General features: G+C 40.3%; 1 protein-coding gene across 1 annotated transcript; it reads left to right on the top strand.

Moving 5' to 3' along the window:
• The first annotated feature begins 607 nt into the window (after positions 1–607).
• Positions 608–8097, top strand: LOC107785539 (uncharacterized). Its single transcript, XM_016606867.2, has 5 exons — positions 608–1018; positions 5983–6047; positions 6154–6329; positions 7023–7131; positions 7571–8097. Exons 1-5 carry the CDS (start codon positions 787–789, stop codon positions 7880–7882), a joined length of 894 nt encoding a protein of 297 aa, XP_016462353.2. The 5' UTR covers positions 608–786; the 3' UTR covers positions 7883–8097.
• Positions 8098–16382: the final 8285 nt, after the last annotated feature.

Here is a 16382-nt window from a genome sequence, read left to right as displayed (position 1 = left end):
ATGTTCAGAGGTTACTAAGGACCCGTTTGGCCATAGATTTTGCCAAAATAAATTTGGATTTTATTTGGCAAACACATGTTTCGCCATAGATTTTGCCTACATTTTGGCAAAATCCCAAATCTCAAATCCCAAAACCAGCTCAATAGCTGGTTTTGGGCAAAAATATCACTTATATTTTTTTAAAATTGCCCCAAACTTTTGTATTTTATAAAAGAGCCCACAATTTATTATTTTGTAACAATATTGCTTCGTCTTCTCGGTCACCTGATAGTGTATCACGTAGTTCGTTATAGAAATGATAATTTTGTATCAAATTTATTTATGTTCAGGAGTATGGTTTGCAATAATATAATGAATGTTATTGATAATGGTACTTTTGGGTATTTGTGATAGTTTTTAGTACTTGTGATTATAAGTCAATGTTTCATATTTTTCCAAAATAAATTTGAGAAATATATTTTGAAAACTAATGTCCAAACACATTTTCATCTTCAAACCAAACTTCACCCAAATCAGATTTTTCAGAACAAATTTGAAAATATATGGCAAAACGCTAGCTAAATTGAAACTTATTTGGACATTTATATAAGATTCCGTTAAAATTTCATACGGAAATGTAAGATTGTTGGGTGGATGAATTCGAACGGCGTCGTCAACTGCAGATGAATTCCATTAACGTCGTTATTGCTTTTGTCGACCAGCAAAGCCATTAATTTTTTTTTGGTAACTAAAGCCATTTAATTTGTTGTTCCCTTTTCTTTTCCAACGAATAAACTGCCCAAAGGAATGAATTTAAGTACCGGTTGGATGACATGGAGCCCAATATCCATGGGTTCTAGCAGTAATAGTAGCAGGATTTCCTGTCATACACATAACCCACTTTCGAATATGGCGAGAAGGAGAAGGTTATGTATAACGGTGAATGCCAAGAAGAGAAGCAAACCAGTTCTCAAGCCTTCGGTTGTTGAAAAAGTTTCTTTGGTTGATGAGGCTGAGGATGAGCTTCTTCTTGAAGATGGTATGCAATTTACTAGAAATTAAGCATTGCTTTTTTATTTTTATTTTTTTTATGTCTACTTTTGTTTGTGGTATCTCTTATCTATTGACTATTTAAGGATTTGGATTTCATATCTTCCGCGATTTTATTCTATTCTAACCAGTTGGTCTTCATCTTGTTAGTATAGATTACCGCATATCCATTCAATTGTCTCTCTCATGTTGTGACAAATAAAGGCAGTGAGTGAAGCTTTGCTATCTTGCCCCTTTTTCAGTTTGTAGTTTGTATTCCACTAGGGCTTGTTTGGTAGGATGTTAGGGAAAATAAAACATGTATTAGCTTTGGTATTATTAATCCCTTGTTTGGTAGCGTTTTCAACCTCTCTATAACTAATACTTATATTAGATATACACCATATTCGGTACTATTTTTATACATAGCAAACCATGGCATTAGCAATACCATGGTTTATAGTACATGGATAAGTATGTATAAAGATAGAACTACCCTTTCAAAACCTTTAATACACCATACCAAACTGTCGATAAGAACTAATCACATCATAATTAATCTCAGCATTACTAATCCTACCATTAGTAATACACCCTATTCAGTACTATTCTTATACACCTTACCAAATGACCCCTAGTTGTGTTAGGAGTCCTTTGGTTTGCAGACTAGTTATACAACTATTCTAATACAATGACTTTTATTAGTTGAATAATAATATAGCAAGTCTTAATGAATAACGATACATAGATTGTTCGTAAAATAACTGTACATAGGTTATCATTTGGTGAATAGTAATGCAATGATTATTATGTAGGTATATGCGATATCAACGTCAATAATTAGCTTTAAGGTTATTTCTATCATTTCAGGTGCTAATACATATATTCTTATTCCATATTCTATTCTGAGTAAAATTATACATGGATTCTTGCACAAGTATATCAGTATCGGCAACGTAGAGTTCTATACTGTAAACCCAACATTGTGGAGTATTTATTATTCATAATTTTACAAAGTTTGCATTAGTTTCTTTAAATTAAAGTTTACATTAGTAATAGTAGTAAATCGGAATTTTATGTAATAGATAGAGATGTTGCCCATAGGATTAAAATCGGATGGTTGAAATGGAGAAATGCTACCGGGATGTTATGTGATAGAAGGCTGCCCACCAAAGTGAAAAGTGAGATCTATAGAATAAATATAAGACCGACAATGTTATATGGTAGTGAATGGGCTGCTAAAGTCCAACATATCCACAAGATGAGTGTTTCCTTTGATGCGGATACTAAGATGGATGTGTAGTCATAGATAAAATTAAAAGTGATCACATTCACCAGAAGGTGCAAGTAACACGCATTGAAGATAAAAATAGAGAAGGTCACTTGAGATGATTTGGTCATGTCTTTCGTTGCCCTACATAGGTACCGGTACATAGGCGCGAGTCTATGGTGAGCGATAGTGTTAAAAGGGAACGAGGTAGACCTAAAATCACATGGAAGGAAGTTGTCTCGAAAGACCTACAAATCATTGGAATCAATACAGACTTAACTAAAGATAGGGCATAATGGAAGAAAATGATTCATATAGATCGGAATAGGCTTTAAATTTATTAGAGAACTTTAATATTATTACGATTACTAATATATATATATATGAAATTTATTTTCGCTACTATTATTTAATTTTGGTATGATGACGATATGAGTTGAGGTTAAAGAAAGAAGTGAGTATTCAAACCCCAACTTTGTTTGAGACTGAAGCATAGTTGTTGTTGTTGTTGTATGCCAGATTTTTTTTTTTTTCTATAGCAAACCAAACGAGTTACTAATTTGGTAATACGTTTTGTATAGCGGGTAAGGAGTTATTACTTTTCCCACAACATACTTTTGTCTTCTCCTTTGCTCTAGTTACCTCGAAATGGATAAAACTAATAATCAAGGATATATAAGAATTGCAGTAGTCCATTGTCTGTCTGGAAGTCCAGATAACTGAAATGGTCTTTAAGTTTGGCAAGTTTCTCTCATGAACTTATTTCCTTTCTGAATTTATTTCATTAGGTGTTTCTCCAAGAATGTAGCCTTATTTTTCTGCTTCTACTACATGAAAGATACGCATAACCTATCAGCTTAACGTTTGAGAAATTATAAATACACGAACATTAAGATCCTTCATACAAGTCAAAATTCTGTTAAATTATTGCTATAGAATCTATTCTCTGATGCATCCTAATGGAGTATGCAGGCAACAAGATAGTATATATGCATATGGTATTTTCGGAGGTGCATCAAAGACGAAGACGGTAGAGTATTGATGGGAGAGGCCCAGATTAAGCGGAGATGACAGACTTACTTTCATAAACTTCTGAAAGAAGAAGGGGATCGAGATATTGTGCTAGGCGAGTTGGGGCATTCCGAGAGTCACCGTGACTTTGGGTACTGTAGGCGCATCAAGGTTGAGGAGGTCGTGGGGGCTATGCATAAGATGAGCGGGGCAGAGCTACCGGGCCTGACGAGATTCCGGTAGAATTTTGAAGGTGTGTGGGTAGAGCAGGTTTGGAGTGGCTGACTAGGCTGTTTAATGTTATTTTCAGGACGAACAAGATGTCAGATGAGTGGAGGTTGAGTATGGTGGTTCCGTTGTACAAGAACAAAAGTGATATCCTGAGTTGCAACAATTATAGCGGTATCAAATTACTGAGTTATACCATGAAAGCTTGGGAGAGGTGGTAGAAGCGAGGGTGAGGAGGAGGTGTCTATATCTGACAACCATTTCGGGTTCATGCCGGGTCGTTCTACTACGGAAGCTATCCACCTTATTAGGAGGTTGGTGCAACAGTACATGGATAGGAAGAAGGATCTGCACAAGGTGTTTATTGATCTGGAGAAAGCGTATGACAAGGTTCCTAGAGAGGTTCTTTGGAGATGCCTAGAGGCTAAAGGTGTGATGGTTGCTTACATTAGGGCGATTAAGGACATGTATGATGGAGCTAAGACTCAGGTTAGGACAGTGGGAGGCGACTCTGAGCATTTTTCGGTTATTATGGGGTTACTCCAAGGATCTACGCTCAACCCATTCTTATTTGCCCCGGTGATGGACGCACTGACATACCATATTCAAGGTGAGGTGTCGTGGTGTATGTTATTCGCTGACGACATAGTTCTGATATACGAGACGCGAAGCGCCGTTAACGAGATGCTGGGAGGTTTGAAGACAGGACCTTGAGTCTAAGGGTTTCAAGTTGAGCAGACTAAGACGCAATATCTTGAGTGTAAGTTCAGTGCCGAGCCGAGGGAAGCGGGCATGGACGTGAGGCTTGGATCGCAGGTCATTCTCAAGAGAGGCAGTTTCAAGTACCTTGGGTCGGTTATCCAGAGGGATGGAGAGATCGTTGAGAATGTCACACATCGTATAGGGTGGGGTGGATGAAATGGAGGTTAACATATGGAGTCCTATGTGACAAGAAAGTGCCACCGCTACTCAAAGGTAAGTTTTATAGAGCGGTGGTTAGACCGGCCATGTTGTATAGGGCTGAGTGTTGGTTAGTTAAGAACTCACATATCCAGAAGATGAAAATAGCAGAAATGAGGATGTTGAGGTGGATGTGCGGGCACACTAGGATGGATAAGATTAGGAATGAAAATATTCGGGAGAAAGTGGGCGTGGCTCCCATGAATGACAAGATGCGGGAAGTAAGACTCAGATAGTTCGGGCATGTATAAAGGAGAAGCACAGATGCCCCGTTAAAGAGGTGCGAGTGGTTGGCATTGGTGGGTACGAGGAGAGGTAGAGGGCGCGACCTAAAAAGTATTGAGGAGAGGTGATCAGGCGGAATATGGCAAGACTTCAGATCTCTGACTTCTAAGTTCGCACCCGTATCAGGTGCCCAAACTCGTATTCGAGCAACATATGGTCTGGCATAGTTCTTTTGTCTTGTTAATCACACCTTCCTAGATAGATCTATTTTATTTTTACTACTCCGAGTACAAGACATGTTAATTTGAAGTTTGATTTTGCAAACTTTTTCTATTTCAAAATGAAAAAAAAAAAATCTAAGAATAACAACAACATACCCAGTGTATTCCCACAAGTGGGGCTTGGGGAGAGTAGTATGTACACAGACCTTACTTCTACCTTGTGAAAGTAGAGAGACTTTTTCCGGAAGACACTCAGCTCAATAAAGCAAAAACACTGCAGTTATGGCAAAAAAACTATGGTAAGCGAAATAGTAACAACAACCAGAAAAAGAAAAAAAAAATGAAGTAAAGGAAACATCAGGTAATAATATCGATCTAAAAATAGGGAACACGAGGATAACACTTGCTACAGTTATGGAAGGAAGTAGTACAGGTTTGGAAAGGAAATACGTTCGACTACTTACTAACCTACACCCCTAATCCTTGGCCTCCATACCCTCCTATCAAGGGTCATGTCCTCGGTAAGCTGAAGATGTGCCATGTCCTGATCACCTCTTCCCAATATTTCTTCGGCCTATCTCTACCTCTCCTAGGACCCACCATAGCCAACCTATCACACCTCCTCACTGGGGCTCCTCTTCACGTGCCCGAACCATCTCAGCCTCGCTTCCTGTATCTTGTCCACCACACAAGTCACTCCCACCTTATCTCGAATATCTTCATTCCTAATCCTATCCCTTCTATTATGACCACACATCCATCTCATCATCCTCATCTCCGCAACTTTATCTAAGAATAATAGTCAAATATTGTGCTTGATCACATTTATTTTACTTTTCTATTCTTGTTTTCCTTCTGCATTTTTTGAGGATGCTTCTAATTATATCATCTATTAAACATTTAAAATCACAGTGTTATTTCCTCACCTTGCTAAACAGTACTTCACATGCAGTGAAGATGAGGATTTATCCTGTAAGCTGATTTCCATGATGAAACAAATGAATTAGGTATTATGTTTTAATAAACAATAATGTTGAATGCCTAAATTTTTAATGATAGAGGACCTGGTGGATGATGATGATGGGGTCTTTGACGAGTATTTTGAGGAAGACGCTGAGCTTTATGTAAGTTCTACAAACTTTAAGTCTTGTATGGTATTTAATTTTCATTAATTTTCAGTATAACCACTTTGTGAATTTCATATGGTGAACCACTTTTTCCTGTTTTAAGGCTGGGGATGGATCGGGAGGAGGAGGGATCTCTCTGGCTGGGACATCATGGGACAAAAGAGCATTAGAACTTGCAGAAGAAGTTGCTCTATCATTTGATGGGGAATTAGGAATTTATGCCTTTAAAACATTGAAAAATGCCAACATTCAAGTACGAATGGAGAGACTTACAAATAAGTAAGCTGCAGACATTTGCTTGAGACAACTATTAGTTGCATATATGTCATGAACCACATATTAAATCCAGTTAAAACCTCTTTCTGATGAAGGGAGAAGCAGGTCAAAAGTTTCTTTTCTTTTTGTTTCCACGGCTTAATTTGCAATTGTTTTCTGGATCGACTGAAATGCATTATTTCTTAAGGAGCTTTTGTCCATAAGATGAAACCTTGTATACTGCTATATTGCTAGCTATATCTAGTGCCATTGAGTAACTAGGCTCCTCCTCTCTTTCTCCTTCTAAATACCGTCATACTATCTTTGCTACCTTCTATCTTCCTGCTTACTTGGCCTTTCGGGATTAGCAAAATGAGTTCCTTGAAGTTTCTGAATAATTAGTACAACTTCGCAGATTACTTTCACCCATATGTAAAAGAAAATGATAAGGTTTGAGACATAAGTAGCCAAAAGAATGCCATGTGATTGTTTGAAGAGACTGCAATGGTCTAGCATCTTTGAGTAGGTCCTCTCTCCCAGCTCTTTCTAGAATGATATATTACTGTTTAGCGACTTATCAAATATTCAAACATTATTACGTCTGTGCACTTAATTCGGTATCTTTTGTTGCACCATTCATCTGTGGTTATATCTTTTGCTTTTCTTCTATTTTCAAGTTTCCACAAGTTACTCTGATGTGCAAAATCGCGCATGCAGGTCAGGTACTCCTAGTATGATGGATATTGAAGCTTTCTCATTAAGATACAGAGAAAAGCTTGATGAAGCTGAGGTGGCTGGTTTTATTCCAAATAACGTATCTCTTGAGGTTTGTAATCCTTTTCTGCATTGCCAGTTTTATGTTATTCTATGTCATCTAGAAGGATTCGTCATCACAAAAGACCAAGTTTCTAGCTCGCTTATACTAAGACTTAAAACAACAACCCAGTATAATCTCACTAGTGGGTCTGGGAAGGGTAGTGTGTACGCAGACCTTACCCCTACCCTGGAGTAGAGAGGCTGTTTCCGATAGACCTTCGGCTCCAACTTATACTAAGACTTAAGGGAGTGAATAATCTTTGCAAGGAAACAATTATATTGCTTCTAAACTTCCCAAGACAATTGCATTTCTCCTGAAACATCATATGTGCATGTTACGATCTTGCAATCATATGTTAAAGTTTCTTTATTTTATCACATCTTTTTTTCTTCTTTTTCTGACGAAACTCTATTTATTTCAATCTTCTGCATACGAAAAAATTTACCAGGTATCATCACCTGGTGTTGAGAGAGTTCTTCGGATTCCCCAAGATCTCGACCGGTTCAAGGATCGTCCTATGTATGTAAAATATGTTAGTGATGAAGTGGCTGAGGGTGGATCATCATCTGAACATGATGGTGTTCTCAGGCTTGTATCTTTCAATTTGGAAACTAATGCTTGTATTTGGGGCATAGCAGATGTTAGAGTGAATAGAGAAAAAGCAGGGAAAGGTAAACCTCTAAGCAAGAAGCAAAGAGATTGGCGCTTGGAGACACCATTTACATCCTTGCGTTTAGTTAGTTTATATTCTGAAATTTAGAAATTTTAGAGGTTCAAACATTTATAGTCACAGCAAAGAACCTCTTCTGCTAGCAAGGTTTACATAAGAAAAGGACGATACAATTCATTATGGTACAGGATATGAAAGTTTGTATGAAATTGGATTCAGAAGGAACTGGATCATAACATTTTGAAGATTTTGTATTACAAATTTATACGTATTGCTACTCATAATACAGATGTCAGCTATTGCTATACCCATTCTTGTTCAACTAATCCACCTATATTACTTTATGTAACTGGCAATTAGAATTCTGTTGTCAGGATCCAGATATGGATCTAAGCTAAATTCTGTAATAAAATGAAAATGCAAGTAAAAGGAACAATTTTCTAGATTTTTATAAATGGTAAAATGGATATCAAACTACAAAACGGAAATTGCAGAATTAAGCTAAGCTATCTAAATGATAATTCGTCGCCGTAGTCATTGGAATCTGCAGAATTTAAGAAGAGAAGAGAGTGATAATTGGGAGGAGAGAAGAGAAAGAAAGAGAACGAGAGAAGAGAGTGGAGGGAGTGTGAGGCCTGTTGTTCATTATTTTCCTTCTCTCTTCGTCTGGTATATAACAACCAGTTGTCGACGTGGCAACATCTCGTCCCTTGCTGCTCATTTATGGAAATCTAATCGTGGCCGTCCCTCTTGAAAGTTAGTTATTCCTTCTTATTACTCCTGCTCATGTTCGAACCCAGTTGCATTTACTCACTACTAGAAACCTAGCAAAACCCGTCCACAGAATACCGACCGAAATCGGTCGGAAAAGAAATCCGACCAAAATCGGTCGGAAAATAAGTAAATTGGTCACAAAAGTCAAAGAAAATATTTCTCACAACGGAAATAGTGACTCCACAACAAAGATATAAAAATTCCGACCGATTTTCGGTCGAAAATTGGTCAATCTTTAACCAAGACATGGTCATACTTGCATATTATCTATCAAAATAATTTTTAATTAAAATTTTTAAATATAATCGGTCGGTATATTTGAAATTATTCTTTCCCGCCCAAGGCAATTGGTTTTTTAATATCACAAAAATTTTATATATATATATATAATTTATATAATTTACCAACCGAAATAAGTTTTAATTAAATTTTTCCGACCGAATTCGGTCGGTATTTCAATTTTAAAATTTTAAAATATTAATTTAATGAAAATACTGACCGAAATCGGTCGGTTTTAGTCAATTTATATAAATAGCTATATATATATATATATATATATGTATACATATGTGTGTGTGTGTATGTGTGATGACCCGATAGGTTATCTAATGTTTTAGAACCCAATTCTGCGTTTTGAAACCTTAAAAATCTCATTTTCCCTCCTCGATTTGTGTGCGCAGTCCGGGCGTGTTTCCGGAAATCTTTTATGTTAAAAATATGAAATTTTGCTTTGAAAATCATTTGAGTTGACTTTGGTCAACGTTTTGAGTAAACGGATACATATTTGTGTTTTGACAACCCCGGTGGGTTCGTATCGTGATTTGGGACTTAGGCGTATGCTCGGAATCGAATTCGGAAGTCCCTACCCCGAGATATCGGACTTTGTTGAAATTTGAAAGCTAAAGGCTTAATGAATTTGAAATGTTTGATCGATAGTTGAGTTTTTTGGATATCAGGTCCGTATTTTGGTTTCGGAATCTGGTATAGGTCCAATACCATATTTATGACTTGTCTGCCAAATTTGATGACAAACGGATTTGGTTTGACGTGATTCGGACGTCCGGTTGTGAAAATAGAAGTTTCAATTTTTTTTTTGAAAATTTCATTTGATTTGGTGTTCAATTCGTAGTTCTAGGTGTTAGTTTGGAGATTTGATCACGCGAGCAAGTTCGTATGATATTTTTAGACTTGTGTGCACTTTTGGTTTAGAGACCCGAGGGCTCGGGTGAGTTTAGGATAGGCTACGGAGTGAAAATAGGACTTAGAACATTGCTGGTATTTCCAGTTCTGGTGCAGGTCTCTGGTATCGAATTTGCGATACCAGGCATCACATTTGCGACTTCTGAGGGGTTCGCATTTGCGAGCTACTCATCGCAAATACGAAGAGTAGTTGGGCCACCTTATGTTCGCATTTGCGATACAAAGTTCGCATTTGCGATGGAGACTGGGAGGGGAAATTCTTCGCATTTGCGATCATGGGGTCGCATTTGCGATCATGGGGTCGCATTTGCGATCATGGGGTCGCATTTGCGATCAGTCCAGTTCGCATTTGTGAACTATTCTTCGCATTTGCGAAGAAAGCAGAATGAGGAGACCTTCGCATTTGTGGGGCTCGCATTTGCGAACCCCATGTCACAAATGCGACACGTGCAACTGATCAAAACTTGACTTAGACGAGATTTTTGGTTCATTCTTCAAATTTTCAAACTCAAGACGCGATTTTCAAAAGAACTTTTCTTCCCCAAAACATTGGTAAGTGATTCTAAACTAGTTTCTTTCAATCTCTCACTACTTTTCCTAAGATTTGAACCTAAAATCTAGATTTTTCATGGTGGAATTTGGAGTTTTTTGGTAGAATTAGGGATTTAAAAAAAATAGGGATTTAGACCTCAAATTAAGGTCGGATTCCAAAACAAATTACATAACCGGGCTCGGGGGTGAATGGATAATCGGGTGTTGGTTCGAATTTTGGGTTTGGACCAAGCGGGCCCGGGTGTTAACTTTTGTTGACTTTTTCAATAATGACCTAAATTGAATCTTTTACAATTGTGGGTGATTCCTAAGGCTAATTTTGAATCGTTTGGTTGGTAATTTGCTAGATATTGTTGGTTCGGAGGCTTGTTTGAAAGGCAAAGCCGTGGTTGAGCTTTAAGTGGTCTTTGGAGCGAGGTAAGTGTTGTGTCTAACCTTGACTTGAGGGAATTAGGAACCCTCACACTATGTGCTATGTGATTCCCATGTGAGCGGCGTATATGCGAGGTGACGAGTTCTTATACGCCGTTGAATTATCTGTTTTTCCTTATTTACCGCTTTTGCTTAATCATTTCCTTTCATGTCTTAACTGTTATATGCTCTAAATGCTTTCCATGCTTAATTGCTACTTGTTATTCAATATCTTCTCCCGTTCATGACGTTAGTTCTTCCATAGTTTCATGATTCCCCAGCTATATGCTTAAATTGACTTACTTGTACCTTCTAATTGTCAATTACTAGATTGGTCTCGCTGTGTAGTACTACTCGTGTAGATTTTCTATATTGTACGAGGTTTCCATTTGGTTCAGTTTGGTATTTGTTGATCGTAAAGGTTATTGTGGTCTGAACTGTTGATTTGACTGCGCATTGAGTACATGGTATTGATATGGTGGGATCGGGATGCACGCCGCAACAAGTGTAATAAGGGTGTATAGATGTGGTGGAATAAGGATAAATTTGTACTATACGGTGGGATCGGGTTGCACGCCGCAACCGATGGAATAAGGGTGGATTGACATGGTGAAATAAAAGTGAATTATGATACTGATATTAACATATGGTGGGATCGGGTTGCGCGCCACAACATATATATATATTATTTACTATTGTTGATATCGTTACGGTGAAATAAGGGAGGACTTTGTGTTGTCTGGTGGGATCGGGTTGCGCGCCACAACAACCTATATGTTTCCTTTTCTTGAGTTGTGTTGGTTTTTTCGGTATTTGTATCTGAATTATTAAAGATTGGTAATTCTGGAGGACACTGGTTTATTCTTAAGGCTGTGGTTATTATTTTCAGTTGCTGTTTAATTATGTTTAGTATTCCCATTTTCTGTCATTATTATATACTGCGTTCAGGTTGTAGTGTAGGTAACCCGCCTTAGCCTCGTCACTACTTCGTCGAGGTTAGGCTCGGCACTTACCAGTATATGGGGTCGGTTGTACTGATACTACACTCTGCACACTGTGCAGAATTTGGAGTCGGTCCCAGCGATGGCTACTAGAGAGCTCGGATTGGACAGCCTGCGGAGACTTGAGGTACAGCTGCTCAGCTCCTGCAGCTCCTGAAGTCCCCGTCTTTATTTTTATTTAGCTGTGTATTTTCATTCAGAAAGCTTTGTATTTATTTCAGGCCCTTGTATGTATTACTCTAGAAGCTCATGCACTTGTGACACCGGGTTTAGGGATTTGTAGAAGATGTTTTTACGATTTTAGCTTCCACATTTATATTTGGATTATTGCAGCTAAATCAGTTCTTCTTCATTAATTAAATTTAAATTGTTAAAAAGGATAAATTGTTCTAACGTTGGCTTGCCTGGCAAGTGAAATGTTAGGCGCCATCACGGTCCCGACAGTTAAAATTTTGGGTCGTGACAGTGTGTGTGTATGTGTTTTTTTAAATTACTTTTATATGGACATTTAGTAGAGTTTGGAGGATCGGTACAGAGACGTCTATACTTACATTCCGGAGGCTATGAAGTTAGGAACAATTTCACTTCTATTATTCTATGTCGTGCGATTTTATTCTATCATTGCTGATTGGACCCTTCTATTCTTTTCTCTCGCAGATGGCAAGAACGCGTACCGCATCTTCAGTTGAGCAGCAGCCAGAGCCCCCAGTGGCAGCTCCTACGAGGGGCAGAGGTCAAGGTCGAGGTCGTGCCAGAGCCGAGGAAGGGGCAGAGCTCAGCCTAGAGCTCGAGCAGCAACACCAGCAGTGGAGCCTCAAGTAGAGTTTGATGAGGAGGTTCCAGCCGAGGCTGTGCCTGTCGGACCATCTCACGTCCCGAAGGGGTTCATCACCACCCCAGTGCTTCAAAATTCTTTGGTCTGTTTGGTGGGCCTTATGGAGAGTGTGGCCCAGGCCGGTACATTTCTTGCGGCACCAGCCGTCTCTCAGGCTGGGGGAGGAGCACAGACTCCCTCTACTCATACTCCGGAGCAGATGGCTCCCCAGTTTTAGACTCCAGCAGTCCAGCCAGTTGGGGTAGTTCAGTCGGGCGTTGCGGCACAGGCCAACGATGGGTCAGCTATGTCTTCTGAGGCGTTATGGAGATTGGACAGGTTTACCAAGCTCTTTTCAGTTCAATTTAGTGGTGCTTCTTCAGAGGATCCCCAAGAGTATCTTGACAGCTGTCATGAGGTGCTACGGAACATGGGTATAATGGAGACCAATGGGGTCGATTTTGCTGCATTTCTCATGACTGGTTCCGCCAAGAAATGGTGGAGAGATTATTTGTTGACCAAACCAGCTGGATCGCCTGCTCTTACTTGGGACCAGTTCTCTCAGCTCTTCCTAGAGAAGTTTGTCCCTATCAGATTGAGAGAGGAGTATCGTCGTCAGTTCGAACGTCTCCAACAGGGCAGCATAACTGTTACCCAGTATGAGACCCGTTTTGTGGATTTGGCCCGTCATGCTCTTCTTCTGCTTCCTACCGAGAGAGAGAGAAAGAGAGTGAGGAGGTTTATTGACGGACATGCTCAGCCTATTAGATTGCAGATGGCTAAGGAGACTGGGAGTGAGATTTCTTTTCAGGCGGCTGCCAATGTCGCCAGGCGAGTCGAGATGGTTCTTGCTCAGGGAGGTCAGGGGTCTGACAAGAGACCACGTCATTCCGGGGGGGTCAGCGGTGCCTCATCTGGAGGCAAGGGAACTTTTGGTAGAGGCCATCCTCCCAGTCCATTTCATTCAGCGCTTTAGGCATCCCACAGTGCTTCAGGGAGTCATGATCCTTATATGCCTAATTCTGGACAGCCAGCCTATAGTGCACCACCAGCTCCTATCAGTGCACCTCCTATTCAGAGTTTTTACCGTGGTCATTCGGCTCGTTCGGGTCAGTCTCAGTTTCCACAGCCACAGTACCAGGATGGATGTTTCAAGTGTGGTGGTTATGGGCATATCAGGAGGACCTGTTCGAGATTATTGGGCCTCCTTCCACAACATCAGGGTTATCGTGCCATGATTCCGGCACCAGTTACTACACCACCTGCTCAGCGAGCCAGATGCAGGGATCAGGCAGCCAGATGAAGAGGCCAAACTGTTAGAGGTGGAGGTCAGGCCGTTAGAGGTGGAGGCCAGCCAGCTAGAGGCTGTCCCAAGGACGTGGTTGAGAGTGGTGTGGCCCAGCCTCGATGATATGATTTTCTAGCTAGGCCTGAGGCTAAATTATCTGACGTTGTTATTATAGGTATTGTTTCAGTTTGCAGTAGAGATTCTTCAGTTCTATTTGATCCGGGTTCTACTTACTCCTATGTGTCATCCTATTTTGCTTCATATTTGGTTGTTCCTCGTGATTCTTTGAGTGCTCCTGTGTATGTGTCCACACCTATGGGAGATGCTATCGTGGTAGATCGTGTTTATCGTTCGTGTGTGGTTACCATTGGGAGTCTTGAGACTAGTGTAGATCTTCTACTTCTCGATATGGTTGATTTTGATGTCATTTTGAGTATAAATTGGCTGTCACCTTATCATGCTATATTGGATTGTCACCTTAGCCTTACCGGGGTTGCCTCGATTAGAGTGGAGAGGGACTCCTGGCCATTCTACCAGCAGGGTTATCTCTTATGTGAAGGCTCGACATATGGTCGAGAAGGGGTGTCTAGCTTATTTGGCTTATGTCCGTGATTCTAGTGCGGAGGTTCCTTCCATGGATTCAGTACCAGTTGTTCGTGAGTTTCTAGAGGTGTTTCCTGTAGATCTGCCGGGATGCCACCCGACAAAGATATTGACTTCTGCATTGATTTGGCCTCGGGCACTCAACCCATTTCTATTCCGCCATACCGTATGACCCCACTAGAGTTGAAAGAATTGAAGGAGCAATTGCAAGATTTGCTTGATAAGGGCTTCATTAGACCTACTATCTCACCCTGGGGTGTGCCTGTGTTGTTCGTGAAGAAGAAGGATGGATCGATGAGGATGTGCATAGATTATCGGCAATTGAACAAAGTCACCATCAAGAATAAGTATCCATTGCCAATGATTGATGACTTATTTGATCAGCTTTAGGGTGCCAAGGTGTTTTCAAAGATTAATTTGAGAACTGGATACCATCAGTTGAGGATTCGGGCATCTGATGTCCCTAAAACAGCCTTTCAGACTCGGTTTGGGCATTATGAGTTTCTAGTGATGTCATTTGGGTTGACAAATGCCCCAACAACATTTATGGATTTGATGAACCGGGTGTTCAAGCCTTATCTGGATTCCTTTGTGATTGTGTTTATTGATGATATCTTAATCTACTCCCACAGTCGAGAGGAGCACGAGCAACATCTTCGGATCATTCTTCAGACTCTAAGAGACAACCAGTTATATTCTAAGTTTTCAAAATGCGAGTTTTGATTGAGCTCAATCGCTTCTTGGGGCACGTTGTGTCGGCAGAGGGTATTCAGGTGGATCCTAAGAAGATTGAGGTAGTTCAGAACTGGCCTAGACCCACTTCAGCTACGGAGATAAGGAGTTTCTTGGGTTTGGCGGGCTATTACCGTCGATTTGTGGAGGGGTTTTCATCTATAGCAGCCCTGTTGACTAGGTTTACCTAGAAGGGTGCCCCGTTTAGATGGTCAGGCGAGTGTGAAGCAAGCTTTCAGAAGCTCAAGACTGCTTTGACTACAACGCCGGTGTTGGTGTTGCCCACATGTTCAGGATCTTATACGATATATTGTGATGCATCCCGTGTTGGGCTCGGTGCGGTATTGATGAAGGAGGCTAGGGTGATTGCATATGCGTCGCGACAGTTGAAGGTTCATGAGAAGAATTACCCTGTCCATGACTTAAAGTTGGCAGCCATTGTTCATGCGCTGAAGATTTGGAGGCACTATCTTTACGGTGTGTCGTGTGAGGTTTTTCACTGATCATCGGAGCCTTCAGTATTTGTTTAAGCAAAAGGATCTCAATTTGAGGCAGAGGAGGTGGTTGGAGCTATTGAAAGACTATGATATCACTATTTTGTACCACCCCGGGAAGGCCAATGTAGTGGCTGACGCCTTGAGTAGAAAGGCAGCCAGTATGGGCAGCCTTGCGCTCATTCCAGTCAGTGAGAGGCCGCTTGCATCAGATGTTCAGACTTTAGCCAACCAGTTTGTGAGGTTGGATATTTTAGAGCCCAGCCGTGTTCTAGCTTGTACAGTCGCTCGGTCTTCTTTGTTGGAGCGCATCAGAGATCGGCAGTATGACGACCCTCATTTGTTGGTCCTTAGGGACATAGTGTGGCACAGTGATGCCAAGCAAGTTATGGTTGGAGATGATGGAGTTTTGAGGATGTAGGGTCATGTTTATGTACCTAATGTGGATGGACTTCATGAGTTGATTCTAGAGGAGGCCCACAGTTCTCGGTATTCTATTCATCCGGGCACCGCCAAGATGTATCAGGACTTGCGGCAACATTATTGGTGGAGGAGGATGAAGAAGGATATAGTTGCATATGTAGCTCGGTGTCTAAATTGTCAGCAAGTAAAGTATGAGCATCAAAGACCTAGTGGTTTGCTTCAGAAGATAGAGATTTCTAAGTGGAAGTGGGAGCGTATCACTATGGATTTCATTGTTGGACTCCTAGAGACTCAGAGG

This window comes from Nicotiana tabacum, chromosome 17 (assembly GCF_000715075.1).
Source record: "Nicotiana tabacum cultivar K326 chromosome 17, ASM71507v2, whole genome shotgun sequence".
NCBI lineage: Eukaryota > Viridiplantae > Streptophyta > Magnoliopsida > Solanales > Solanaceae > Nicotiana > Nicotiana tabacum.
This window is presented reverse-complemented; position numbering and strand designations above follow the sequence as displayed.

What these genes read in the sequence shown, in the direction of transcription:
- LOC107785539 (XM_016606867.2), top strand. Translation starts at nt 787, where the DNA reads ATGAATTTAAGTACCGGTTGGATGACATGGAGCCCAATATCCATGGGT. An exon ending in ATGGAGAGACTTACAAATAA is followed by an intron (nt 6,330 to 7,022) that starts GTAAGCTGCAGA and finishes TCGCGCATGCAG; the next exon opens with GTCAGGTACTCCTAGTATGA. An exon ending in CAAATAACGTATCTCTTGAG is followed by an intron (nt 7,132 to 7,570) that starts GTTTGTAATCCT and finishes AAAATTTACCAG; the next exon opens with GTATCATCACCTGGTGTTGA.